This window comes from Oryzias latipes, chromosome 14 (genome assembly GCF_053564925.1).
Source record: "Oryzias latipes strain Hd-rR chromosome 14, Olatipes_Hd-rR_3.1".
In the NCBI taxonomy this organism is placed as follows: domain Eukaryota; kingdom Metazoa; phylum Chordata; class Actinopteri; order Beloniformes; family Adrianichthyidae; genus Oryzias; species Oryzias latipes.
Window position 1 is genome coordinate 13,430,001 of NC_136250.1, and position 26,367 is coordinate 13,456,367.

At 37.9% G+C, this 26,367-nt stretch overlaps 1 protein-coding gene, 1 long non-coding RNA gene and 1 other non-coding gene across 3 annotated transcripts in view; 1 reads left to right on the forward strand and 2 right to left on the reverse strand.

The window, feature by feature from the left end:
* Positions 1 to 1,504, reverse strand: part of LOC144983784 (uncharacterized) — a 50,842-nt gene extending 49,338 nt beyond the window's left edge. Inside the window, exon 1 of the long non-coding RNA XR_013647592.1 lies at positions 1,365 to 1,504. This is a non-coding gene — a long non-coding RNA (uncharacterized LOC144983784). The remainder of the gene's footprint in view (positions 1 to 1,364) is intronic.
* Positions 1,300 to 23,114, forward strand: LOC101157718 (CD166 antigen homolog). Its single transcript, XM_078931089.1, has 15 exons — positions 1,300 to 1,531; positions 10,217 to 10,323; positions 10,779 to 10,998; positions 11,279 to 11,343; positions 12,538 to 12,625; positions 12,770 to 12,940; positions 13,728 to 13,852; positions 14,627 to 14,759; positions 15,173 to 15,285; positions 15,760 to 15,883; positions 16,274 to 16,386; positions 16,469 to 16,595; positions 18,182 to 18,208; positions 18,350 to 18,452; positions 20,198 to 23,114. The coding sequence occupies exons 1-15, from the start codon at positions 1,486 to 1,488 to the stop codon at positions 20,277 to 20,279; spliced, it is 1,644 nt and encodes a 547-aa protein (XP_078787215.1). The 5' UTR covers positions 1,300 to 1,485; the 3' UTR covers positions 20,280 to 23,114.
* A 1,994-nt stretch (positions 23,115 to 25,108) lies between these two features.
* trnam-cau (transfer RNA methionine (anticodon CAU)) lies at positions 25,109 to 25,181 on the reverse strand. Its single transcript has one exon. It is a non-coding gene; the product is annotated as a tRNA-Met (tRNA).
* Between the last annotated feature and the right edge of the window lie 1,186 nt (positions 25,182 to 26,367).

Sequence of the window (26,367 nt, forward strand, 5' to 3'; positions counted from 1 at the left end):
AAATGCATCTTGGGTAAGCGTGATGCATCTTGGGATATTGCTCACATCCATGTTTGTGATGCTATGAGCATAAGTCTGGTAAGTGAAGTAGCCAGCCTAATCTTATGATATTTTTCTGATTTTCATCGGGACAATAATAGATCGATCATTCTAACTTTTATTTTTACTCCTATTGAATGCTCACAGAGACACGGAAGTAGCGGCAGAAAGCGGATTTTGCAGCAAGATGGACGGAGAGCGTACCAGGATCGTGTGAATGAACGTTATTTCCGATCGATGCTCTTGTGCTTTTTAAAATAAATAAATCTGATCTCTAAACATCCTCTGTGTCTTGTAATGTAATGCAATGTAATGAGACACACACAGACAGAAATGTGAAGGTATCTGTAAATCTATGACGTGAATAACAGGATAAATGATCGGCTAGTTAGCATGTAGCCTTCGTAAAGCGACTGCTAAAGAGTAAGTTAATAAAAGACAAGTCCTGAATATTATTATTCCTATTCGACCCTAAACTACAATATCAGCTGGCTGTCTGTCTACCGGCCAGCTAGCTGCCTGAATGCCGGCAAGACAAGCAAAAGAGCTCCACAGCGGAGCTAGGAACTATGTCCGGTGAATCGTATGGCAAGGCAGCAAGCTTAGGTATCATAAATCTTATATATTTTTATATTCATTGAGACAATAATCATTGATCATCATTCTTGTTTTTCTATTTCCTTTCTTGAACAAATGTGGGTCACAGAGACACGGAAGTTACCGCTGAAAGCGGCTTTTGGGGCCGGACAGAGAGCATATCCGTGTTTATGAATGACTTATGACGTGAATAATTATTGCGTTCGAACGAATTAATTTTTTCGTTCGCACAAGTTAATCATTTCAAGGGAACGCAAAAGTATCAAGTGGGAATGCAATATTATCTTGTGGGAATGGAATCGTATTTTGTGGGAACAAGATATATTGTAATTTTTTAATGTCATTACACGGGCTCCGTATGTTCTAAAATCAACATCAGAAAATGACCAGACTGAAACCTTTGGTACTCTCTTGTGCAATACATTTTACTACATTTTGTAGTATATGTGACCCAAAAAAAATTGAATTGAAAGTTCCCTCAAAACTAATAAGTTTTTGTTTTAAAAAAAATCCCTAATTGTCTGCAGCAGTGGTTATAATGTTGAGTCTGTTAGTTTAAACAAGTTTAAAAGTGCTAATTCTCTGTATTTCCACAAGTTTTTTATTTTATCCCGGGATAACTTTTTTTTCCCACAGCACTCTAAGGCTTCACGAAGGCTTCACGAATGACACCGTGAAAACGGAGAACCTCCCCCTTCATGTCGTAAACTGCTTTCACTTCTTCCTACCTGCCCCTTTGCTGTATGGACGGGCTCTGGAGTTTGTGGTTTTTGACCTCGTGTCGTCAAACGCAGCTGAGACACTGATCTACCTTCTTCTCACGCCGGCAAGGTTGCTCCTCTCAGGGTCATGGATTTGACTGCGTTCCTCCCGCTGGTTCTCCTCTGCGTCGCAGGTAAGCCTCGTTAGATCAAAGGCGAGTCGAAGCTCACCTGCTTGAATTACTTTACTCTCCAAAATGCCTCGAAGCCTGCCTGTCTGAGTACGAAACTGTCGGCTCCTTCAGGGGAAACTGGGAAAAAAGAGGTTCCGCTCGCGCTAAAGTGAAACATTTCCTCTTAAAAGCGACTCAGAGCCTAACCTAGAGGAGAATTTTGCTTTTCAAATTTAAAAATAAAAGCTTGACGTCTTCACAATTTCTTGTGTTTGGTTATTACTGTGCGTTTTATCATGGTAACATGACTAATAATGTAACTTCAAAGTCGTTTTGTTTCTAGAGAATAAAAGTCGGAAAGTCAGTGACTTCAGATGAATGAATGACTTCAAATGAATGTCTTTTGTGTTATCCGTCAAGATCAACGCAATTCTCCATAACATGTGATTTACTGTGAACAATACTTGAACTACACCAAACTGAACCATCTTTCAAAAGAAACTACTGTCATTGAAGGAGATTTTGGAATCTCATAATCATAACTATTGATAATAGTTCGGCTACCAGTGAGTATGATAACATCGTCCATAAAGATGTTGATACATAGCGATTGCATTGACTCTATCAGAATTACAGTCAGCATGTGTTCGAATAAAGAATTCATTAACGATTCACAGAGTATTCAGAATTACAGAAGTCAAGCAAACTCTAAAAAACAAACAAACAAAAGAAAAAACAATGGTTATACTTTGGATGACACATCAAAACTATTTCAGTAAAATGCCATCCAACTGCAAAACCTGATGGGTGAGTTTGGTAGTTCCGTCTTAACTTAACCCATAAGAGCCCATGGTGACTTCAGTGGAACAGAACAATATCAGAAATGGATTCTGTGTCATAAAATAAACATTTATATATATACATAAAAGTTTATAAATGTCTTCCTAATGGTACTCAGGGGTTATAAAAAATATTCTTCAATGTTTCTGACGTTTAAATATATTGAGAGGAGGATATGGTAAGTTGCAAAGTAGCGACATATGGCATGAAGTTTAACAGTTTCAAGCATATGTCATAGGGTCACAATGCTTTAAGGTGAAGATAAACTCAATTTTCTTTTTCTGTTTCCCCACCTGAACACAACTCACTCCATTATTTTCCCAGTCAGCACGGTGAAGTAAATTTATGTAAACACAGTTTAAATAGCTTTCCATTCATCCCATTCTCACTAGCCTGAAGATGAAAAACAAGGTGTGGTTGATCTGCAAATAAAAGTGGGAAAAAAAGTTTAAATTGGTGTGGATTGAACTTTGTGCTGCACTGGGGAAAAGCTGTGGCCTCATACGGCCCATGTTTGTACCAGGCGGGGCAGGGATTCCCCTTCTGATGTGATGACCTAACCAGAAAAGCACCTGACTCTCCAAAATGATAGCACCCAAAAATACAGGGACGGGTCTTCAAAAGTAGAACTGATATCAGTCATGTGTGAACGGTTGCCCTTAGACACAAGACACTCCTTAGGTGAGGAAGTGTGACTCACAGGAGACTGGTTTACATATAACTCAGAGAACCATATCATTCCACCTTAAAATGATGACACATGTCATTTGATAGCTACAAAAGCGTGACTGTGGGAGAATTTCCGCCTGAGAACTTCCAGCGCAGTGAAAAGTGCTGAGCGACATGCTAAGAAAAAAAAACATGTGGAAGAATGTCAGAGGGAGATGGCAGCAAGTGAAGGCACCATTGTACACTCAGATTTATGGGCTGTTTGTCTGTGCCTCTATTGGTAGTAATGCAGTTAGTTCCCAAAACACTGTTTTAGTTATTCTCATTCATTGTGTTACAAATACTTGGCAAATTGCACCTAAACGTATCTAGTCAGTGTGTGAAGGCGTTTATCCACCTCCAACTGTGGAGCGGAAAATGAAAGAAAGGCAATTTCATTGTTTATGAAAAGATGTTTTAGGTTTTTTTTTCATTTAATTTAGTCACAAATGTGGTAATGGATATAAATAACAAAATGCATTATGACCAATTCAATTCAATTATATTTATAAAGCCCAATATTACAGCAATAGTCGTCTCAATAAGATTCTTACTTATAATTGTAAACATGAAATCATAAGGAACATGAAGTCATAGAATTCAATAGGTCAATTCTAAACCATCTAAACAGACTAAACTAAACTGGGCATCCCTGCCCTTAGACCCTCCTTCGGCGTAACAAAAAAATAGACATAAATATTAGAGTATAGGTTGAAGCCCAGCTTAGTTTGTCTCTGTGTGGCCCTGCGATGGACTGGTCTGTGGTGCACCCCGCCTTCACTACCTATAGTGGTTCCAGCAACCCTGAGCCTGAGCAAGACAAGGTGGGTTTAGAAATTTGGATGAAAGGAAGTGTAACGACACAACAATAAGTCCCTATCACAGTTTTTCCATGCTACATTTTCATCCACTTTTTGTGTTGGTTCTTCCCCTGCCTGCACATGTTGAAAGGCTTTGTGCCCCAGAGGTCACACTGGGTGTCTCAGAATGACATCAGTTCTGTAAACTAAGAGGAAGCAGTCAACTGTTGACTTTGAAAAAAATGTTCTTTGGGCTCGCCCACAACTCTCAGGTGAATTTCTGATGAACTATCGTACTGTTTGTTGTGCACCATGGGTTCTTGAGGGTTAAAATATATTAAGAACAACTTAGGACTGAGGATGGATCCCTGAAGCACCCCAATAACTTTTTTAATTTTAATTTCTATTTGACTTTTTTAACATACTGACATCTAACCCTCTCTCCAACAAACTAGTGTTAAAATACTTTTTTTTTTACCTTCCACATACTTTTATGTTGACTTAAAAATTGCCTCAACAAGGTTTACAGCCAGTGTGGTGCATCAGTTATTTTTGATTTTCACATAGTAGACTGTGTTTTCAAAGAATCCTTCATATCTTAAAACAAAAATAATTACTCTAAAGTAAAAAATAAACTACAGTTTTTAATTAAAGTGTGATAAAGGAAAATTCCAGAATGATCTGACTAGAAAATGTTTCAGAATTTTCAATCATTCTTTTTTTTGTGCTCATGCAAAAAGTAGAACCAATTTTCCCTGTTCCTACCCAAAAGTTTCTGGTTCCGCATCTCATTTATCAATCGGTCAATCAATCAATCAAACTTTATTTATAAAGCACTTTTCATATAAAAGCACAACACAAAGTGCTTTACATTCAAACAAAACAAAATAATATAAAAACAAGCATGAAAATTAAAAAAAACAAGCACAAAAAGAAAAAAAAAGAAAATAGGGCCCCCTCCCTGTACCTACAGACAGCCCCCCACTCCTTTCACACATCCAACCCCCTAACTGATGGGGAAAGACAATGAGAAAAGAGAAATAGGCAGAGCACGAAAACAATTTAGACCCTACAGGACCTTTGTACAGAACAAATGATCAGTGTTTGTAGAAGAACAACAGTAAGAAACAGACAGTTTTGAATTGTAAATGAAAATTCCAAATGAAGAATTAGAAATAAAAATAAACATGACATGAATATTTTTAAATCTTCCTAATAGGTGCATCATTGATACAGCCATTTATTTCGTAATATTTATGCACCAAACTCATTATTTGAAAAACTTCCCTCAGTTTGCTAAGTTTTTTTTTCTTTTTTAAATACATCAGTATTTAAAAGTAACATCAGAAACATCAGTTACAGTCACCAACGTGAACTTTGACAACACATTTCTCGGAAAAATCCAGAACATCTAAAACTCTTGTATCTATTATGTAATGTAAGGTTATAATTACCTTTTGTTTGAATTTTGGCCGTACACCTGGAAATAGTTGTTTTTATTGGTTGTTTTATTGGTAAATTATATTATATTTTATTTATTTTACGTAACTTTCCTTACAAGTTGAGTGTATTGTAATTCCAAAAAATCAACATTTTAAGGAAGCCTCTTCTGTTAAGCTTTACTTTTCAGATGTACTTAATTAAAAATGAAAGACTTTGGAATAGAAAAATCAATTCTCTGAAAGTACATTGTTTTGTGTGGTGGTGTTCTGGATAAAAACAGACCTAAGAACAGAGTATTACAAATTGCACTGTGTCCTACTCTGCTTGGCTCCACTGGGACTCATCATCAACCTATTTCACTGTGAAAAGGATCTGCATTCCTCACTTTTTCTCCAAATATCTTTCTGTCCAGTAATAAATCGGTTTTCATGTACCGGTAGTTTTACATTTTTGGAACCTGACACACAAATGATGTAATTTAATTTTCAAACTGCTGTTGGTTTCAAGTTGCCACAGATACAGGCAATACTACTTTAGTTTTCCCCAATACTTAATGTTAGGGAAAAGTATAAGTTAAGGCTTTAAAAAAAATCATCAGATTTGTTGAAATCTAAATATTGTGAGGGTCAGTCTAAAACTATTGAAATGTGTTATTGGTTATTCTGTCATTTTTACTTCTGGAAGGAAAATGATCGGAAGAAAAAAATAAAACAAAAGTTGGTGGCAACTCAATTCCTCATAGCTGTAAGTGATATTCAAAGTATTAAAGTGACTTAATAGGGTAGAGAATAATTCTTGGGGGAAAAAAGTTGGATTTTCAGAGAAAAGAAGAAGAAGCTACGCACCTCATGGCAACGTGACCAAGTTTCATCCTTTGGTGGAACCTCCACATACCATTGCTCTGATTCACAGCCTCAAGGCCTCAACAAAACCAACTTCACTACATTCCTGTTATGCAGCCACTGTAATTAAGCTCCTCAGAATTTGTCTATTGACATGCTGTATGAAGATCACCATGCTCTTTATCATAAATAAACGCTTAACTGGTGCTCCACTGGGCCACTAGTTCACTATTGGTTGAACATGGTTAAGCTTCTTGGTGCTTTTTTTAAAGTAAATGTATCAGTTTCTCTGTGTTGTTTGTTGTTCTGCATGTTTTTGGAGGCTCCAGTCAAACCTGCCTTTGTACACTAAGGCTGTCATCAAGCCTTTAAGGCTATGTCTGAATTCCCTACCTACTCCCTAACTACTAAAAAACTATATAGTGTGGGACTATCACGTGTCCTGGATTTTAAAAACAATATGAGCACCATGCTCACTGCAGTTTTTGTATTTTAAACGGCAAATATGACATCACCGATTTCCTAAAGTAAAAACCTATTCCATATGAACATTTTACAAAGACTATTTATGAATCCACTGTGTTCTGAAGATGTAAACTTGAATGATTTAAAAAAAATATATTAAAATGCTTTTTTTTCACATGAAAAATTGTTCAAAGGCAATGCATTGTGGTCTATATTCGCCAATCTACTGCGCATTGATGACTTTTTTACAGAGACTTCTGGGAAATTTCTAAGGCACTCCATTTTGGAAGTGTGGATTTGGACAGCAGCACTACAAAATGGCACAGGCACTATATAGTGCACTAAGTAGTGAAGGAATTCAGACACAACCTACATTTGCGGTGTCTCTTCCCAATCTTGATTCATTTTTAGAGTCACAGGTTGAGCTGAAGCGTCATATACTGTAAAGTCACATGAAACCGATGCAACAACAAGAGCTGCTCCAGCCAGAACCAGGAAGCCATGAAACTGAAAGAAGTTGAGCTTTGAAAGGCACGTCTTGAATTTCAGAGTCAGATTTTTCTGTAGATTTTCCTTTTCTTTTTTTCCTCTCCACATACATATAATTGGATTTGGGAAGATTTAGCTGTTTTTTCCTGTTTAGAATCAGATTTATTCAGTAGCTATAACAAGTTAGCAAGAAATCAGGCTGCAGATTTTAGCCTCTTTCCTATAAAGAAATCTGGAGTTAAGTGCATTTCCCGCTCCGATCATCTTATGAGGTTTTTCAAAGCGTTTCCAGTGGTCTTTAATTATGATTATGCCGGTTTTAGCCACACCAAAAAATGTCTGTCATTTACTAGGACATAGTTTTGGCAGAGCAGCAGTAGTTCATTAAAAATTCACCACTGAGTTGAGGGTGGGACTCAGTTATGAAGCGGAGCAGGAAGCTGGTGGCCCGCCCAGCGTATTTTCGACATCACAACTAAGGTCTTTTCCTCCCAGCTTTTTTTTCTTTTATCTGCTCCTGGTTCACAACAATTTGAAAAAAGAAAAAAAAATACTTAATATATGTCTTGCCACAAGAACACGTTAAAAACACAATTTTCATCATCTTTAAACTTCATTTCTCTTTTGAACTCAGTTAAACTATCTCTGCTTCCGGTCCTGGACCTCCGCTGAGTAACCGACTCCCCTCATCCAAAATGTGACCAATATGGAGAATAATGGAAACTGGTATTTCCCAGAGATTCAAATTCCTTTCCTTAGAGGCTAATTAGCTGCAATTTTCTCGGACATTGCCTCCAGAGTTCCAAAAACAAGAGTGATAGTATCCATTGTTTGTTTAGATTAAGGGGTTATGAAGTAATGAAAGACATTTTTGTTTGTTTTGGTTTTTTTAACAAGGGACTCAGAGGTTTGTGTGGCCCAAAAGGACAAGGATCTTGCTGCTCCTCAGACAGGCTGGTGGCTCCCCATCCTGCTGACTGAAACAGTTCATTCTCTTCCTCTGCATCTGTGCAGTCCGTTTGCTCAACACACTAAAGGAGGTTGTTGCTTCTGTGGGAAATTTTGTAGCCGAGGCCCAAACACAGTGATGAAAGACATTATTTTTTGGTGTACTTTTGGAACAAATAGGAAGTTGCTTTGTGTGGGTGCGTGTTCCCCCTGCCAGAAATCATCTGCTCTTTGTCAGCTGTCTTCCGGCACTATAGCCATGACCCCTGACAAGAACATTTCATGTGATTTAAGAGCACTTGAACTCTGGCACAAAAATGACCATCATAGTACTTCCCACTGAAAATGTATTTTTTTAAATCAGAAACCATTTCACAGAAATTATAAAATAAATTACTGATTAAATACAATTGGGAACAATTAATGAAAAAACCTGAAACCATATCGTCTACGAAAGGCTGATTCTGCATTTCAGACCTACAAAATTAATTTGCAACTAGACTCCATAAGATTTTGTAAAAATAACTGGGGCGAGACTTTGCTTTTCTTTCAAGAGTATGTTTTTGTTTTTCAAAAATTCAACACATAAGTCTTGTAAATGAAAAATATAAGTATTCTGACACTTATCATCATTTATCAATCTGTCTTCCTTTTGTTGAGAAGCACTTTGGTACCCCAAAGGAGTTGTAAAGTGCTTTATAACTAAAGACTCATTCATTCATTCATTCATTCATTCATTCATTCATTCATTCATTCATTCATTCATTCATTATGTCAATTGGGATGTCAACATTGGTTACAAACTGCTGTTTCCACTGAACCGGGTTTAGTTTAATTTGGAATCTGTTTTTAAATGGTGCAGAGGGAATCTTCCTTGTAGAACGCTTCTTTGGATATGTGTTATCTGGAATATTTCAGCAGAAGTGAAAGTTCAGCCAGGACTGGTTGTTGGTCATCACAAATTCTTATGTCCTCTTGATCATCACTAGTCAACCACTATCAAAGGAACTTCTGTAGCCCATCATAAGAGCTGTCAAGTTGAAATGACTCATTTTCCTCCATTACCACCATAGCAGAGCCCTAAAGCAGTTTTTCTCCTCCCTCACATGGAACCTTTTCAGTTCCTTGTAAGGTTTCTCTAAAGTCCTCTTCATCACCTCCAGGGTTGATTCTGTGCTGCTTCCTAAAAATGTACACTCCCCTGTCATTTACACTGTCTACCGTTCTCAATAAATGTGGAAATCAATCAACACTGTGCAACTCTAAATTTCCCTTCGGGGATCAATAAAATTGTTCTTGAATCTTGAATCTTCAACTAAATTGTGTGAATTCTAGAATAAATGTCTTAAATGTGTGTTAATGGTAGAGGGCATCTAAGACATCATTGGAGTTAAAAAAAAAAGTCTGTGGTATTTGACCCTAAAGGTCATTTAGGTGATAACAATAATAGTCTGACCATACTTTTATTAAGTCACACTTTTCATATAGATGTAGCCCTTTGGTAAATTTTATTCTCTTATATAGACAATTTTCATCTCTAAAAGTTTAAATCCATAACCTAAACGATAAGGTTTGTGTTGTAGATTTAAAAAAAACAGTATCGCTGATGTCTGCCAGGGAGTCTGTTGGTGAGCTGGATATCACTAGTGACCCTCAGATTTCTCCATATCTTTGTGAGGATGAGAACAGAACCCTGTGACACACCAGTGGAGAAGCAGTGGGAGCTAAAATCCTCCCCCTGGCAGAATACTTTCATAGTTTTTCAAGTATGTTGGAGTAAAGCCAACTGAGAGCCGCGGTAGATATGTGCAGTGTCAAGCAGAAAAGCCAAGCATGAAGCAAACAAGGATTGGTCTGAAGCTTCAGCTATGCAAAGACAGTTTCTGTAAAATGACCCCACCTATAATTTAGTTGAATTCCCCTCATGGTCTTGACCTGAGATAGAAGAAGGCGGACTGTTTTGTAATTAAGGGCTCCATGTGGGTTATCTAAGCAGTCCCAGTTAAGAAAAATACCTCAAAGATTTTTGGCATTCCTCGGTTAAGTATGGACCCAAGACGCAGAAAAAAATCCATCTTACAAATGTCTAGGTGTTTGTTTGTGTGAATTAGAGTTGTGATCGATCTTTTTGTTTGTATGAATAGTAACCCTGTATTATTGTTTCATTTCAGTGCAAGGACATGAAAATATCACCGCATGGTATGGAAAGACCATCACCGTACCCTGCAATGGTGGAAAGGTGCCTGTAGATGGTTTGGTTTTTGTCAAGTGGAAATACGTAAGTATCTTCAGTTTGTTTTTTTGTTTGTTTGTAGTCTTTTAAAATAATGTTGTAATTTTTTTGTTTATTGATTTTGGGTAGCAGCAAATAACAGTCACCCAAAAAAAAAATTGGAAAAGAAATTTATACAATTGCCAAATTTGACCCCCATGGGGTTTTCATGAATTAAAATATTGGCCAGTGGAAGTTACTGCATTTGAAACTTTAGTGTTTCCTGTAGGTTTAGAGTCACATGCTACAGGAAGTTTAAATAAAATCAATTATTCCTTAATTTAATTTAATGCATTTACAGCAAGCTGTCTTATTCTGTGTTAAGATAACGTAAAACTATGACCAAAAAAACCTACTTTTCAATATGGTGTTTCTGCTCAGAAGGACGCTTTTAATTCTGCATTCTTGTCTCACCACTTATACTGCCTCCCAATCTCTTTCTTTACGGACTCATGCTTTAGGCAAAGGACGATGGGACCCCAGGAGATCTATTGATTAAACAAAGCACCAGCGATCAGGTCACTATTCTGGCTTCAGAGGAATATGCTTCTCGCATCAGCATGGAGAAGGATTTCTCCTTGCTCATCAGCCAAGCATCACTCAGAGATCAGAGAATCTTCACCTGTATGGCAGTGTCCCCCTCTAACGTGAACGAGTATTCCGTCAATGTTGAAGTGAAGAGTACGTTTAAAAGTGACTTCTAACTTTACGATTTCTGTGTCGAATTAAGCTACTTCGTTTCTGTTAGTTATTTTTTTCACAAAATGCTTTACAGGTTATAGAAAAAAAATTAAAAGTTAACATTTATCTGAAGCTAAACTACAAAAAAACAATCCATTCAGACATTAACTTCATCTATGACGTTTTACAACAGGAACTAAAAACTGACTTTATTTTATCTCATCTGAAAAACAAACTGCCATAACTTTTGATTATCAAATGCCTTTTGTTATGTTTGCAGAAAAACCGTCTTCAGTGGAGATAATTGACAAGCCGGAAGCACTGAAGAAGGATATACTGACCACAGTAAGATAACGCTTTGTTTTTAGGTTTAGATGATTTTATGCAGAGAATTACACCACATTTTTGGAAAATTAGAAAAAGCTGTCCCCCAAATATTAAGTCAATATTATTATTTACAAAGATTAAGAAACCATCAATACAAGCTTCTTGAAGTAACTCAAAAATAACAAAAGCAATATTGTTAAATGAAATCTTGAGCTCCTCAAATATTTCCCTGCGCCCTGGTATTGTGAATGCTGGCCCATCTGGGCTGTAAGCACCCCGCACAACTTATGTACTGCTTCCATGCTATGGAAAGAGGAAATTCTTATTTTTGGAACACAAATGAATAATAACTCATCAATAATAATATTGTTTGAAATACTTATATTTGATCCTTTAATTTGTAATGGCCTTCCACTCAGCTGTTCTCATTTGCCCCCCTACCAAACTCGTCTGCCCCCCTCCCCCCTTCATATAAAATGTTCTAGCTCAGCCACGGTTTTAGTGTCTGGAAAAACAGCAAATATTTATTGCTTTTTCTTCTTCTTTTTCTTTAAAATAATGAACGTCTTTGACAGTTATTCAGTATCTGACACAAAAACATGTGTTTGGTTTATGGAGATGACTTAAAGATGTAGTTTTGTCGGCTAAACCAAAAGTTGCCTAAGTCCTGGAGAGGTGAGTTCACTGATTCATCAGGAAAAAGATTGAGAGGCTTTGTGTCAAGACGGAAGCAAAGCTACAAAAGGCTGACCAGCATTCTCCCAGTCAGACTTTTATGCTATTGTGATCATATAAAAGCCACTCCTCCTCACACAAAGAACACGATGGCCATAGAAAACTGCAGCTCATAAACAATGCTAACCTAGCCTGAGAACGATGGAACATTTGCCAAAATGGCCCTGTTAAGTTAACTAGAGCATTGTTGAGAGTTGGATCGGTGAATCTTTGAGTGAGTTTACACTCTTTAACACTTTAACAAAATAAAGCATTGAAAACCAAGCAATAGTGAAATGAAATAAACTGAAACCCTAAAATAATCTTAAAATTTTTGTGTCCAGATGTGATCAAACTATCAGGTTTTAAACTTGGGCTCTACATGACTTATCTTGATTATCAATGTTTAATTAAAAAGAACTCTAACGACAATTAATGATAACCATTTAACTGCATTTATAATAGTTTAGCTTGATATTTTTATGTTTGTGTGTCCAGGTGGGAACTTGCATTGTAAAAGATTCAAATCCTGCAGCCACCATTACATGGACAAAAAATAAAAGCACCTTAAATGCTGACGGAAAAGGTAACGCTGTGTTGTTAATGATTCGTTTTGCTTTTTTATTTTAACCAATGAACCCCAATAACGTCTGAGTAGGAACACAGATGTAAAAAAAAGTATTTCCACATGTGCAGAACTAACTGTTTGAGTGTGTCAAATGTCCTCCAGGTGTCTTCATCACTCCCAGTGTGAAGGTGGATCCTGCTACAGGCCTGTCCACATCCCACTCCACGCTCCAGTATGTAGCAGCCAAAGAAGATGGTGGGGCTGTGTTCACCTGTGTGTCCACTTATGAGGGGATTCACAATGAGACCAACCTGGAACCGCTAGCTGTTCATTGTGAGTGAAACAGAACAATCCAGTTTGTGCAAAGAAGTCCAGATGTTGTCAAATTAAGCTACGCCTGTACTCGGACAATTTAATTAATTTTTTGGACTGAGCATTACAGAATATTAACGTAACAAATGTGAGATAGCATTTGTACTGATACAATATTAAGCTATTTAGTTCATTTAGCTGTTTTCTTTATTTTACTTGTTTCTCTTGCTCAATGAAATCCACTCTTTCTGACCAAACATCAAACAATTTCTAATCTAATACGTTTTGCAGCAACAGAAACATTTAATCAACAACTGTGCCGCTGCAGGGTCAAGATGCAGCAATGATCCTTAGTGTGTTTTAGGGAAAAACTTTTATTTTACAGCCAGCCCTTAAACATTGGGTTTACAAGGATCTATTTTGTAAAACACCTAACATATGACACAAGGCATGCACTTCTTGCTGTTGCATGGAAACCAACATATATTTAGGTTTGTTTATGCAGACTCACAGTGGGCTGATCCAGGCTCTGCATTGTCCAATGAAGGCTGTCATAAATAACAATGGTCAAGGTTTTTGTCAAAGTGAGGTTACGTGTGCGAGTGTGTGTGTGTGTGTGTTTACGCCCTGTGTTAAAAAAGCAGGGGGTTTACCTGATCTCGATTATTAAAAATAAGTAAAAATCTTTCCAAATCTTTGTTTCTCCACAATACTTTACTTGATCTGTGTCCAGAGATTTACTGCTGGGACGCCACTTCATGTTTTTTTAGTAGACTACTTGTGTAACGCTTCTTTCTGTTTGTCTCAGATCCATCCGAGAGAGTTCGTCTTGATATTGTATCCAAGACCCCAATTGTGGAGGGGGCCAATGTGACGCTGAAGTGTGCCGGTGATGGAAACCCACCACCGAACTCCTTTTTCTTTCATAAAAAGGTTGGTTGAAGCTCATCTGATGTTCAGCCAAGGCTAGGAAACGTCTCCAATGATAGTTGCAGAGTAGCTGTGATGGTACGTTCCCACTGGGCTCGGCAGCGCGGCGTTCAAGTGACCACTTCAAATGAAAAGTAAAGAAACATTTCCCGTTCAAAACTCGTGTTAAGCAGCCATTGAACACTCATTGAAAGTTAAACCAGGTTTGACCAATCTGTAACTTCGATTTGGTTGTGTCATTTGGATGGCGCCCCTCTTAATTCACTGAAGTACCAACCGTTTGAAAATTGATCGTGGAAGTGAAATTGATCATTGCGGTTTGTGCCCAACTGGAATCCTCTGACACCAAGTATTTCATATCACAATAGAGCTGTGAAAGAAAGAAAAAAGGAGCGAGATTCACGAGATTTGCATCGCTTCAGTATTTCCCACTTCCAACTGTAGGAGGCGGTCATGCTCTAGTATCAGGCAGCAACAGTCCAATGTGAACACCCTATGCTGAAAGCACGTTCAAGACCACGCATTTAGCATGTTCTAGAATGCCTAGCACAAGCCCAGTGTCAACGTAGTATGAAAGGAATTCACCAATGGCGGCAGTCATGCTCTAGTATCAGGCAGCAAGAGCCCAATTTGAACACCCTATGCTGAAAGCACGATAAACTTGACTTGTTTTGAAGTGACATCCAAATTGTCTTCCCCTTTAAACATCAGTCTTTAGTTGCCTATTTTTGTTGATAAAACCACAAACTATAACTGCTATTTGCATTCTTCTACTAGGGCACGAAAACACGGGTTGAAAAAACAGACATCTTCACTTTAACTTTGGTCAGCAAAGAAGACACAGGCCTTTACAAATGCTCTCTTCCTGAGAATGAGAAACTCAAAGCCTCTCAAAACATCACTGTTCACTGTGAGTATTTGTGCCATTAATCCCTCATGCTTCCTTTTAGGTTTCTGGAACAGCATTTTAAAGTCCAAGCAGGTTACATTTCCAGTGCATTCAACACTCATTACTTATGACAGGCATGTGAATTTGTAGAATGAGGAAGTAGCATTAGCTGGTTGCCACAAAGTGATAGTGACGTCATCAGCCGCTAACCTCTTTCGGTTTCCTTACCAAAAAGTCCAGTACAAGCAGCTCTAAAGCAAACATTCATCAAGTACATTTAATTCATGCATTCTAACAATACTCAGCAAAGTAATTGAACTTCAACTACATTACCTGGAAAGGAAAGTAGCATTAGTGCATTAGTATAGAATAAACCATTTCAAAAACAAACAAAAAATTATAACTCAGCTTGACTGTAACTTGTGTGTTTTCAGATGTTCATCTGGATCTCAGCCCCTCTGGGAGGGTTGTCAAAATGATCAGGGACCCATTTTCTATCAAAATTGACCTGAATACTTCAGTGGACCCTCAAATCGTATGGACAAAGGTAAAGTTTGAGCTCAAACAAAAGAAATACAGACATTTTCAAACTAGATAAAATTTGTCGTCACATTTTTACTAGTTTCTGACGGCATAATTTTCAAATTTTCTGACTAATGTGGTCATGACTCTCCACTGATCTGGTACTGACTCCATCTGTTTCAATTATCAGTGCGTGCTTTGATAGGTTAGATATAGAACAATAAAGTCAAACTAAAGGATTACATTAGTCAATAAACAGTTATGTGAAACGCTGTTCCCCTGAAGCGTGGCATCAGTGGAACTTCCTTTAACCTTTAAATAGAGGGGTTTTTGTGAAATTAGTGTTCAAATTTGAATTCCTGTTTTTCTAGCTTTTCAGTAGTAAAGCCAAATGAAAGAAAGGAAGTGAACATGTCCCTTTTTAATTAAACAAAAAAGAGGTTTCACTGACTGCAATTTTTTATTCCACTAAAAACAAAGTGTCATTTCCATTTTTCAGGATGGAAATTTGGTGAGTCAGCCAGAGTTTCTGAGGCTACACTACGGGGATGCAGGTTCTTACTCCTGTAAGGTCTCCATACCTGGACTAACAGTGAAGAAAAGCGTTGAACTCGTCGTAGAAGGTGAGCGAATGTTTGCTTCATGCAGTTTTTCATGTTTTTCAGATGCGTCAGAACTGGACTATAATTTCAAAACTGAGTCAAATTAAGAGAACAATGGGGAGAAAAGCTTGCAAAAGACCCTATGAGCTAAGATTCCACGTTTTCCCCTTTTTTAGTTTCTAATCTAAATCCGAAGGAACCTATTATTTTACTACTGGATTCTTTCCTGCACGTTCGACTAATTCTTGATGCATGTCAAGTTGCTCTTCACGTGTCGAAAATACATTTCCTACTTTCTTAAAGTAGCCGTTCTGTCCGCTTATGTGAAGCCCGAAAGTTAACATAAACATAAAACTGTTGATGTCCTAAAATGTATTCTAACCAACTGTCAACTAATCTGTTTGTTATCAGGAATACCTGTGATCACCAATCTGACTCAAAACAATGACGAACTAAAAGTTCTGACATGTGAGGCTGAGGGAGCACCACAACCCCAGTTCAAGTGGAGCATCAACGGCACCGTTGTGAGTTTGTTGTAGGAAGATCAAAAAGGGGTTGGGTTCCACTGTTCAAAGTCATGACAAAATAATGTTTATATCATCTTAGATAAAAACCTCATACACTAAAGGAAAGGCCATTGAAATATTTAGCATCTCTGACACAAACCTGCTGGTCGCCTGCAATGTCAGCAACAAACTCGGAGACGATGTGAGGACCATCAATGTTACCTCTGGTAAGTTCAAGATGCTTTCAAATCTACAGAAACGGGTATTTGCAACAAATGGACTTTTTTACAGATTTTACAAGTTTGTTGTATCTTATTTCCTTCATTGACACCGTATTTTTTTGCATGTACCGTGAGATGATATGTTTCAGTCATATAATGATTAGGCATCTCACAATTAGTACAAAATCCTAAACTTAAATAAGTCGGTAAAATTAAGGGTCCCTAAGAAAGTATGATCATGAATGGAAAAAAAGACTGCTGTTAAGGTTTTTCAAAATTTACATTTGAAAACAGTAAAGAAAGAAAACCATTTAAAAGGCCTGAAGTCATACAATACACCCATTTAGATCTAAAAAACTCAAATTATTGGTGTGACATTTTATCACAACATGCACCTCTGGCAGCTACTTTCTACCTTCATATATTTACTAAAAGCTTGTTACTGCCCCCTTCTGGTCACTGTGGGTATTACTTTAAGGGTTAATCCAATGAAAATTGTGTTTTGGGTGTTATTACCATGTTCTTGTGACATTTTCTCATGATGGAGGGCATATGTAAAGAAAATTAAGATTAAAACTGCTTTTCTGACTAATTCTTTATTCAAATCATTGTGAATTAGGAGCAGATGCAAAAATGCTGTGTAAAAAAGAGCTTATATGTGACATAGAAGCTACACTGAGCAGGCCACAAGCTCCCTGCTTGATCCCCTGTTCTGCAGCCTCCACCTGAAAATAAATAGAATCATGTACGTCTTTGTTTTCCTCGTCCAAACTGGCATTTGGGAAAAACAGTGCAATATAACGGTACAACTGGATAGGTATAATGTTGCTCGTCATTTTTGTTGCACCAATAATGTTAGGTGGAGATTGTGAGGGACTGTAAGCTAGTGGGAGAAAGTTTAAAGAAAGGGATTTTGGGAAGTAAGGGCGGGGTTACTTCTTGCGAGCGGTCCCACCCACAACTTGGTGGCAAATTTCTAATGAACGACTGTCGCTACGCAGAAACTTTGTCCTAGAAAACAACACTTTATTTTATGTGGCTACAATTGGCATAATCATAATTAAAAGACAAGTGGGAACACTTTTACAATAGATCAAAGGATGATCAGAGTGGAACAGCATGTAAAAACTGAAAGTATAGTCAGTGTCTTCAGGTGTGGTTTACGTTTACATTTTTTGTTGCGAATGTTGTGATGTTTAAGTTGTGCCTTCATTTGTTGGCAGCATTTTATAGTAGAACTGCCTCGTTTAAAAAAAGGATAATTTGTTTCTACACTTTTCGGTTCTAGTTCATGCAAATAGCATAGAGAAAAAAATGTAAAATGTAAATTAAAACAAAATGTAAACCCATAAAGATTTCAGGTCTTAGGAGGCAAAAAAAGTATTCATATCATATAATTTTTCAACCTCACTAATGTTTTTAAAAACAATCAATATTACAGTTTCCAGCGAGTTTAAAGCTCATAAATAATTGCTAATTAGCAAAGTAGAGTTAGTTGAATGTTAGAAAATATTTCTCAGTTGTCTGATCATTATAAACTTACTCCTAATCTTTTGTATCTAATTTTTTTTCTGATGATGCTTTTTTTTTAGAAAATGCATCAAAAGAAGAACACCTAAGTGAGTTTATCTCTTCTTTTTAACTATCTTTTTTTCAATTAACTTTTTGCAACAGCCTCTAAACTAAATTCTATTTGTGTCTTTCTGAGAGTGACAGTTCTTTATGCTTTAATTGGTGAATGTGTTGCTGTCTATTTCCAGATGACTCAACAAACACCTCAACTATCGTCATGGTGGTCTTAATTCTGTTCGTACTGGCTGTTGCAGTCCTGGGAATCGGCTATTGTTTGTACACAAAGAGCCGGTGAGTTAATGCACAAAATGTGAAGTTATCTACTAATGTTTTTATCCAACAGATTGTTATAATAGTAAGGAAATACAGGATTGTGATTCATAGTGAGAATTTAGGGGAAAAAAATAGGATGGGAATGCAAAAAAAGAAAAAGGTCTCAAATATGTATAATTTTAAGAAAGGGGAAATAAAATGCAAATTAAACTTTACATTTAAAAAAAGTGTAAAAAAAAGTAATTCAATCTTTATAAAGAAACACAAATACACTATTTGTCACCTGTTTTCTTCTTTTTCAAAATGAAATTATTTCAGCTTTTTTTATGCTCAGATCAAAAGTTAAAAATTTTAATAAGGGTGCTTCAGATTAAAAAGGTTTAATTCAAATAAAGTGTATACGGTGACGGGCGTTTTTGTATATGTAACATAAAATGAACATTTTAAATGGCAAAAAAATTGTATTGTAAGGGCGGGGAGGGGGGGGGGTTATAAGTTTGGGTTTCTACATCGGTTGTGACAAAGACATTACTTCGGCAAGCCACAAGCTCGCTTTGGTCGGCATAATTGTTACACCTGCAGTGTTAGGTTCGGGTGTGAGGTGCTGTAAGATAGCGAGAAAGAATGTAAACAGAGGGATGTCGGGAAGTGGAGTCTGGCTTACTCCACACCAACAACTCAGAGGTGAATTTCTAATGAACGACTGCTGCTCTGCAGAAACTTTGTGCTAAAAAACAACACAGGTTATTTAACTTTGCCATGCTTTTAAAAAAAACAACATCATCATATTTAAAAGACCACTGGGAACACTTTTTAAAATGAATGAAAAGATGATCGGAGTGGGACTTTACAGACAGTCGTCTCTCTTTTTGAAGTTTAAGCAAATGGGACTTTATTACGCACTGTAATCTTGGCAGCTGTTTCCCAAAGGCAGGGTCACTTGGGCTTATCTATTATTTCCTTTTTATACTTGATTAAGACTGGGTATCACCAATAATTTTCTGAATGAATTCGATTCACCAGAGCCTGGATTCTTTTGATCCACTTCATTTGATTCAATTCGATTTTGCATTTACATGGTTTACATATTTCGACATATTTTTATAGAAATATATGTTTTGAATGTAATCATATTAATCTGATACAGTTCGTATACTGTAAAATTGTAAAAAGAAGAAGCTCCAACAAAAATCAGCGGATCATTATGTTCTGCCTCTCCTGGATGGTGTATCAGTTTGGCCACTAGATGGAGCTCGAGCTGTAGAATGATACTTTAGTGCAGAAGATTTGAGCAAAAAACAGTGCTTTAAATGGTACTACTATACTATATAATATTACTACAAATGGTTACTTTAAACTTTTAAAAAAGTTTGTAAAATTCATGCCTGTGAGTATATAAAGCTGTTTATTTAGTCAGCAATGTATGGTTAGGGCAAACGAGCCTTAGCATTAGCCGTCCAATGGGAAATTCCATCATACGTTGGCATCAAGGTAGAGGACTTTCGCTTTACTGTTGTTTTGCGTTAGGCCAAAAATGAAAGGTGTAAAATATCGATCTCTACTTTTATGGATCAACTATTTATTTTTTAAGCTTGGATAGATTCAGAATGATGAACCATTTGTATCAACCCAGCCCTAGACCTGGTTTGGTCCTTTTGTATTTGATGTTTTTAAAAAGTGAAATTGGGCTCCTTGTATGAGGTCTGAACACAAGTGTTCTCAAAGTGCAAATGTATCTGTTTTTTTTTTCTTTTTTACCACAGGGCAGGAGAATTTAGTCCTGTGCCGGGAAATGAGACACAGAACGTACAAACACCACCGGACAGCTCCAACCACACTGCTTAAAAGGTGTCCAAGCAGAACTACTAAAGACTGAGGAAGTATTATTTAAATCTTAAATATTATAAAAAAAATATTTAAACCATTATGAAGGAGCCTTTTGGTTTTTAAATACTAGCACATTAATAAAAAATGTGTGTGCCCTTAACAGATCTTGAATGAATTCCAATTTGACTAGTCTATTATTTATTATGTTTAAATTTTTACGCTTTTTTTTTTTATAGAATATTGTTTAAATTTGTCTCGTAATTTTCAGTTAAAAAGAACAACAATTTGATCAGAAATATATTATAATCAGAAAACTCAACTAAGAACTATGTTGTTTTGAAAATTCATACACCACTTTGTCTTTAATCATACTGTAGTGAAACAGTACAACTGTGTGAGGCACTTTTTTAAACCAACTTGTCAATACTAGAGAAGAATCAGCTAGTTAAAAAAAATAGAAAATTTGAGATGATGTTAAAGTGTTGGATGAAAATATATTCCACTTTTTGTTTCCTCCTCTGTTAGTGCCAGAGAAAGAGCTAAAAGAGGCCTTTTGCATGATAGACAACAGCTTCCCTAGTGGCTGCACATGTGCAATGCAGCAAACAAGTCTGATTACAGGCCTGTCAATAGCCGCGGTTACATGTACAAAATATCTTGATCGGATCAATGGTCGGATTAGAATTCAACCGGGTACATGGCCCAGAAAAACTTTTCCCAATTAGAACAAACTTTCACTTTCGGTCGGGATAAATCATTGGCACATGCGCAGTAGTGTTGAAAATACCTGAAGCGGAAATGAGTCCTGATGTAAACAAGTCGAGTGGCTACATACATATGTTTAGCAGCTCTGTAATATACGAGATGATCTTCTAAACATGCTTTTATTATTGTTATGGTTATTATGAAGTGCCTGTTCGCTCGTCATTTTATTTTTAATCTGTGTGGTCAGTGTTTTTTTGTGGTAGAACGAAGCCGGAAGAACGGTTAGGTGAAGGCTAACATGCGCTAACAACAACATTTAGCCTGGATGAACATAAAATCCATCCGGGAAATGCCGCAATCTGCATCTTGGCTGCACGTAAATATGTGGGAATAACATAAGCCTGTATTTTGTCGGGTCACGACTGGAAACACAAATCCACGTGATTGCTCGGTTTCTAAGGACTGAGCGGCATTTCTGCTTTGATAAGCTCACACCGCCCCAAAGCCGCTATGTGAGCTGGAGACATGGTTCTCCTGAATTCGGCTGCTCGTTCACATAGAGTTGCGGGACGGATGGCAGTCCAAAACCTCCCACACGTAACAAAGCATCCTCCCCTCCCCTTCAACACAAAACTTTAAGTCCAGCTGCTCTGCTCAGAGACACGGTTCGCTCCGTCCACCGGCAGCCGCACAGGGTCCGGACGTCAGGGGGCACGAAGCGCTCCTCCCTGGCGCCCCACTAGCGAGGGGTGTCGGAGAAGATGGGAAGGGAGAGGCAAGGAGCCCACGGGGCAAGGGCGGAGCGCAGAGGCGTCCGCGCTTCGCACCGGGCATCCGCGGAGCAGCCGGTCGGTCCTGTTTGAGCTCCAAAGCTTTCTCTGGAGCAAAACATCCGTCTATGCATGACGTTAAACCAGAGCAGTAGTGACACACAATCGGAATGAACTGTTTACATGCAACACAATCGGATCAACAATCGGCATAACCCACCTATCTCGATCAGAAAGAAATTTTGATCCGGCGTGTTGACATGGCGCAGTTTTCTTCCGATAAGGCATTCTTTCCGATTACTTTTGTCCATGTAAACACAGCTAATGATCGGCCCTGAGGGAGTCCTGGACATATGTGTCAATATTTAATACTAAGCTGTTTTTTTTTTGTTTTTCTTTTATACATTGCTTTCTACTAAGATGTTTGACTTTTTATGTGAGGCTGTGTGTTGCACTTGTTTGTTGCTTATGTTGTCCTTCAGGATTTTTTGGTTGTTATCGAATATCACCAAAGCTTTTTTTTGTACATTTGTGGTAGTTTGTAAAGCAGTTCATGATCATTGACATTCCTCAAATAATGACATTGATGCTAAATACTATGTTTTTATTTCATTTTTATTTTGTCTAGAAAATGTTGAGCCATTGCTGTGTTCACTTTATAAAAACACATTTTATTTGGGGTTTTTTGTGATGTTAAAGAAATGTACTCAAAAGTACACACTTGTATATTTTCTAATGTGCTGTCACTGGTTCTCAACACTGGTTAATGTCTTGACTGCACAAATTGTGTAACACTGCAGACGTTTTATTTAAGAATTTTTTTTAAGTTTGTCCTATTTATTTATTCGTGTTTAATTATCTTGTTTAGAAAAAAATGAATCAAAGAAATACTGGCGCTGATATTTACGAAAAGACAATGGAGACTGCTACCAGCTTTACCATCTGTGCTGAAATGAGGACTGCTTTGTGACTCTCATGGCAGCTTGTAGGTAATTTGATTATGTAAAATAAGATGTTACAAGGCAGTCATTGCCCCTCTAAAAGTCAGAGTGTAAGGGTGAAGGATTTGCCCGGTTGCACTGCAGAAGCTGTCTGCATCTGTGAGTGGACTGTAAACTGTCATTCACCTTTTGGCATATCCCATCCGGGATGGCCACAGCAAATCCGCTTTCGCTGATTGGACAGGTGGCTTGGCAGAGAGTTTTAAGTTGTATGCCCTTCCTGACACAACCTTGTATTTTATCCTGGCTGGGGATCAGTACATGGAGACCCAGACTTGGGGCCCCCTTGTGGCTACATAGTTGGGCAGTAGCGTGAAAGATCCTGTGAGTGGACTGCAAGCAATGGAAATAAAAGCTACAGCTTCACAAATATCAAAGCGGACTCCTGTGTTTTGTTTACGCTGCTGGTATAGTGCATGACATGAACATAGAACATAGAGCATAACAGCATAATTGTAATTTCTAGTGTTCTATTTTTGAAGAAATTATTGGGGAAAAAAAAGTTAAAGAGAGGAAATTGGAAAGAAATGCTCAAGTCATGTAATATTTAGATATTGAATTTTGTTTTACGAACATTACAATTAAAACAAGTCTTTTAAACTTCACCAATTACGATTATTTATCCCACAGAATCTCTGAGCTAAGAATGACTCAGCAACACCTGGATTTAATATCCTGCACTCTTACTGTCTTTATCTGTCTTTGAACTGTCCATGTGTGAATGGGGAAGGGTGAGTGGCCAATGAAACCAGTAGGCATACAGATTTAGATCACTAGCCCTCTTCTGGATAAACAAAGTGAGCATTTCCTTAAAGCCTAAGATGATTTGAACCCACAGGTTCTTAACCGACTGGTGTTTTTATTATTTATTTGGCTCCTGGAAATTGTTGCAAACAAAAGAACAAAAGTCAAAATAACTTTAAAAGACCAGCAGAAAATTGTTCATGGTGCCTCTATCAGTCTCCTCCCCCTCCCCCTCTGCTATGCTCCTGACTCCACCAGCTGTGACCACTCACTTCTTCAAGCCTCTGACCTACTTAAGGAGACCCAGCTCCAGCATTCAACACCAGTTTGTTGCCCCTCATGGTGACTATACCTGGTCGAGTCTAGTTTATGCTTCGCTCTCTTGATCTTTGTACCACGCTAATCCTATTTTTCTGTCTTAGTTCTCAATACCACGAGTGTCACCTGAGTGGATGTCACCACGAGCAGCTCCAGCCTCCCTGAAGCATCCTGAGCGCCACGCCGCGTCAAGATCTGTCTCTCGCCAGAAACCACATCGGAGAAAATAAATCATTACTTACCTATCCACATACCTGTGTGTTCCTTCCAGGTTCCAGCGTCTGGATCTGTCTCGCAGCTGAATCATGACACATGGGTTCTCCAGGGTTACGGCTCAGACAAAACCCAATGAGATTCTACTCCAGCATGCAGTTTCTCCTTCCCCTTCTCCAGTTCTTCCCATTTAAGATCTTTCATCTTAGCCCTTTAGCTCCCCGATGTGAAGGCATGAATTCCGTTATATTTGTATACTCTTTTGATTCCATATATATGCATGAGCATTGCATTGTGAAATATGCATGCTTGCTGCAAAGTAAACAGTGAAACAAGCGTGCATTGCCAGATAACATGTGCCGAGGTCAGCAGTTGTTATAGAAAAGAAATACATGTTGATTCCAGACTAGGTAGACCAGACCTTGCCATCTACACGGTGAGAACAGATAGGCCTTTCCCCATGGATTTGGAGTGAAGAAGCAGCAAGTTTGAAAGCAAATGATAACAAAAGCTTTGATTGAGGGGAAAGCACCGTCGTGGACATAGCCAACATTTTGCGGTTGAGAGGAACATTCTGTACAGCTATGAGCCTATGTGTTACTGGATGGCTGCTGGCAAGAGCTGTACAAAATCTGTGCCTTGTGTGAGACAGATTATAAGACTGATGCTCTGCCTACAGCGCCAATGAGGGCGTGCAAAGCAGTGAACACGCACAGACACAGTCCGTTTCCTATGAAATCGCACTTTAAACAGTTTCTTTGGGATCCTCTTTGCAAGTGGTTTCAGATGCTGATTTCCAACAGTAAAGCTTCTTTTGTGGTCTGCCCATTTGGGTTATTTACAAGGTATGATTGGTAAGACAGCAATGTCTGAAAGGACTCCATCCAGCCGGAATTGAACAAGCAACCTAAGGTGTTACTTTGGGATATTCTGACTTGACTAGTTCCATGCATCACTAAGGTTTTTTAGGGTAATGAGAGCACATGATGACAATGTGCTGCCATTGGGGCTGGACAACATTTTGCAGTTGAGGTGAACGACAGCCATGAGCCTAGGTGTTCCTGGGTGACTGCTGGGAAGAGCTGTGCAAAATCAGTGCCTCGTGTGAGGGTCGAACTCACGACCTTCAGATTATGAGACTGACGCGCTGCCAACTGCGCCAACGAGGCCATAAAAAGCAAAGTACACACAAACCATCCCCTATGACTTTCCTATGACTATTATTTATTTATTTATTCAAGCTTTATTTAATAGGGACAGTGCACATTAATGAACATCTACCAAACAATGATAGTGATAATGATAGGCGTAAACATGCTGGATTATAGCAATGATGCTAATTTGCATCCATAGTCCCTAGGCAGGAAACATAAAACAGGACAAAACAAAAGACAGAATCACAGATACAATAAGAACACAAGAAGGTGGTACATTATGAGAGTTAAAAGTCAGTGGCTACAGGACTGGTTTGCTTTCAGCCACTGCTTGAGCTGTGTTTTGAAGGCCTGTAATGTTTGACACTCCCTGATGTACAGTGGAAGACTGTTCCAGAGTTTACTGGCCTTTACAGAGAGAGCGTTTTGTCCAAAGGCTGTTTTTCTGTATGGAACCTCACAGTCCCCCCGAGACGAGGCCCTAGTCTTGAGAGCGCTGTGAGCCCTTTTTTTTAAAAAGTCAGACATGGGAGGCGGAGCAAGTCCATGTAACACCTTGTACATCAAACAAGCAAATTTAAAATTTTTAAAATTCTCAAAGCTTAACAACTTGTACTTTTTCAAGATATTACAGACATGGAATGACATTGGTTTTCTATATAAGACCTTAAGGGATTTTTTATAAAGTGATTCTATGGTTTTGCTCTTATTTACACCCGCCAAGGACCAACATGTAATACAGTATTCAATATGTGATAGAATCATTGAATGCAGAAACGTTCTAGCAGCTCCAAGTGTTATGAATGGTCGTATTTGTTTAAAATTATTCAAGTTGAATTTTACTGTATTCGATATTTTTTTAATATGGCTCTTGAAGCTTAGAGTTGAATCAAGAGTCACACCAAGATACTTAAATTTAGAGACAATTTCCAGTTCCTGTCCTTCCAAAAATATACCTGAATGCTTGATGTCCAATGGTTGCTTAGTGAACATCATACAAACAGTTTTAGTTGTATTTAACAATAAGCAAGATTTAGAAAGCCATTCATTTACAGGAACCAGAGCTGAGGTAAGAATAGAGGCTGCTTCTTGAATATTTTTTGCGCTAGTGAAGATGACAGCATCATCTGCATACATTTGAAATTCAACATTACCACATGTGTTTGGCAGATCATTAATATACATAGAAAACAATAAAGGC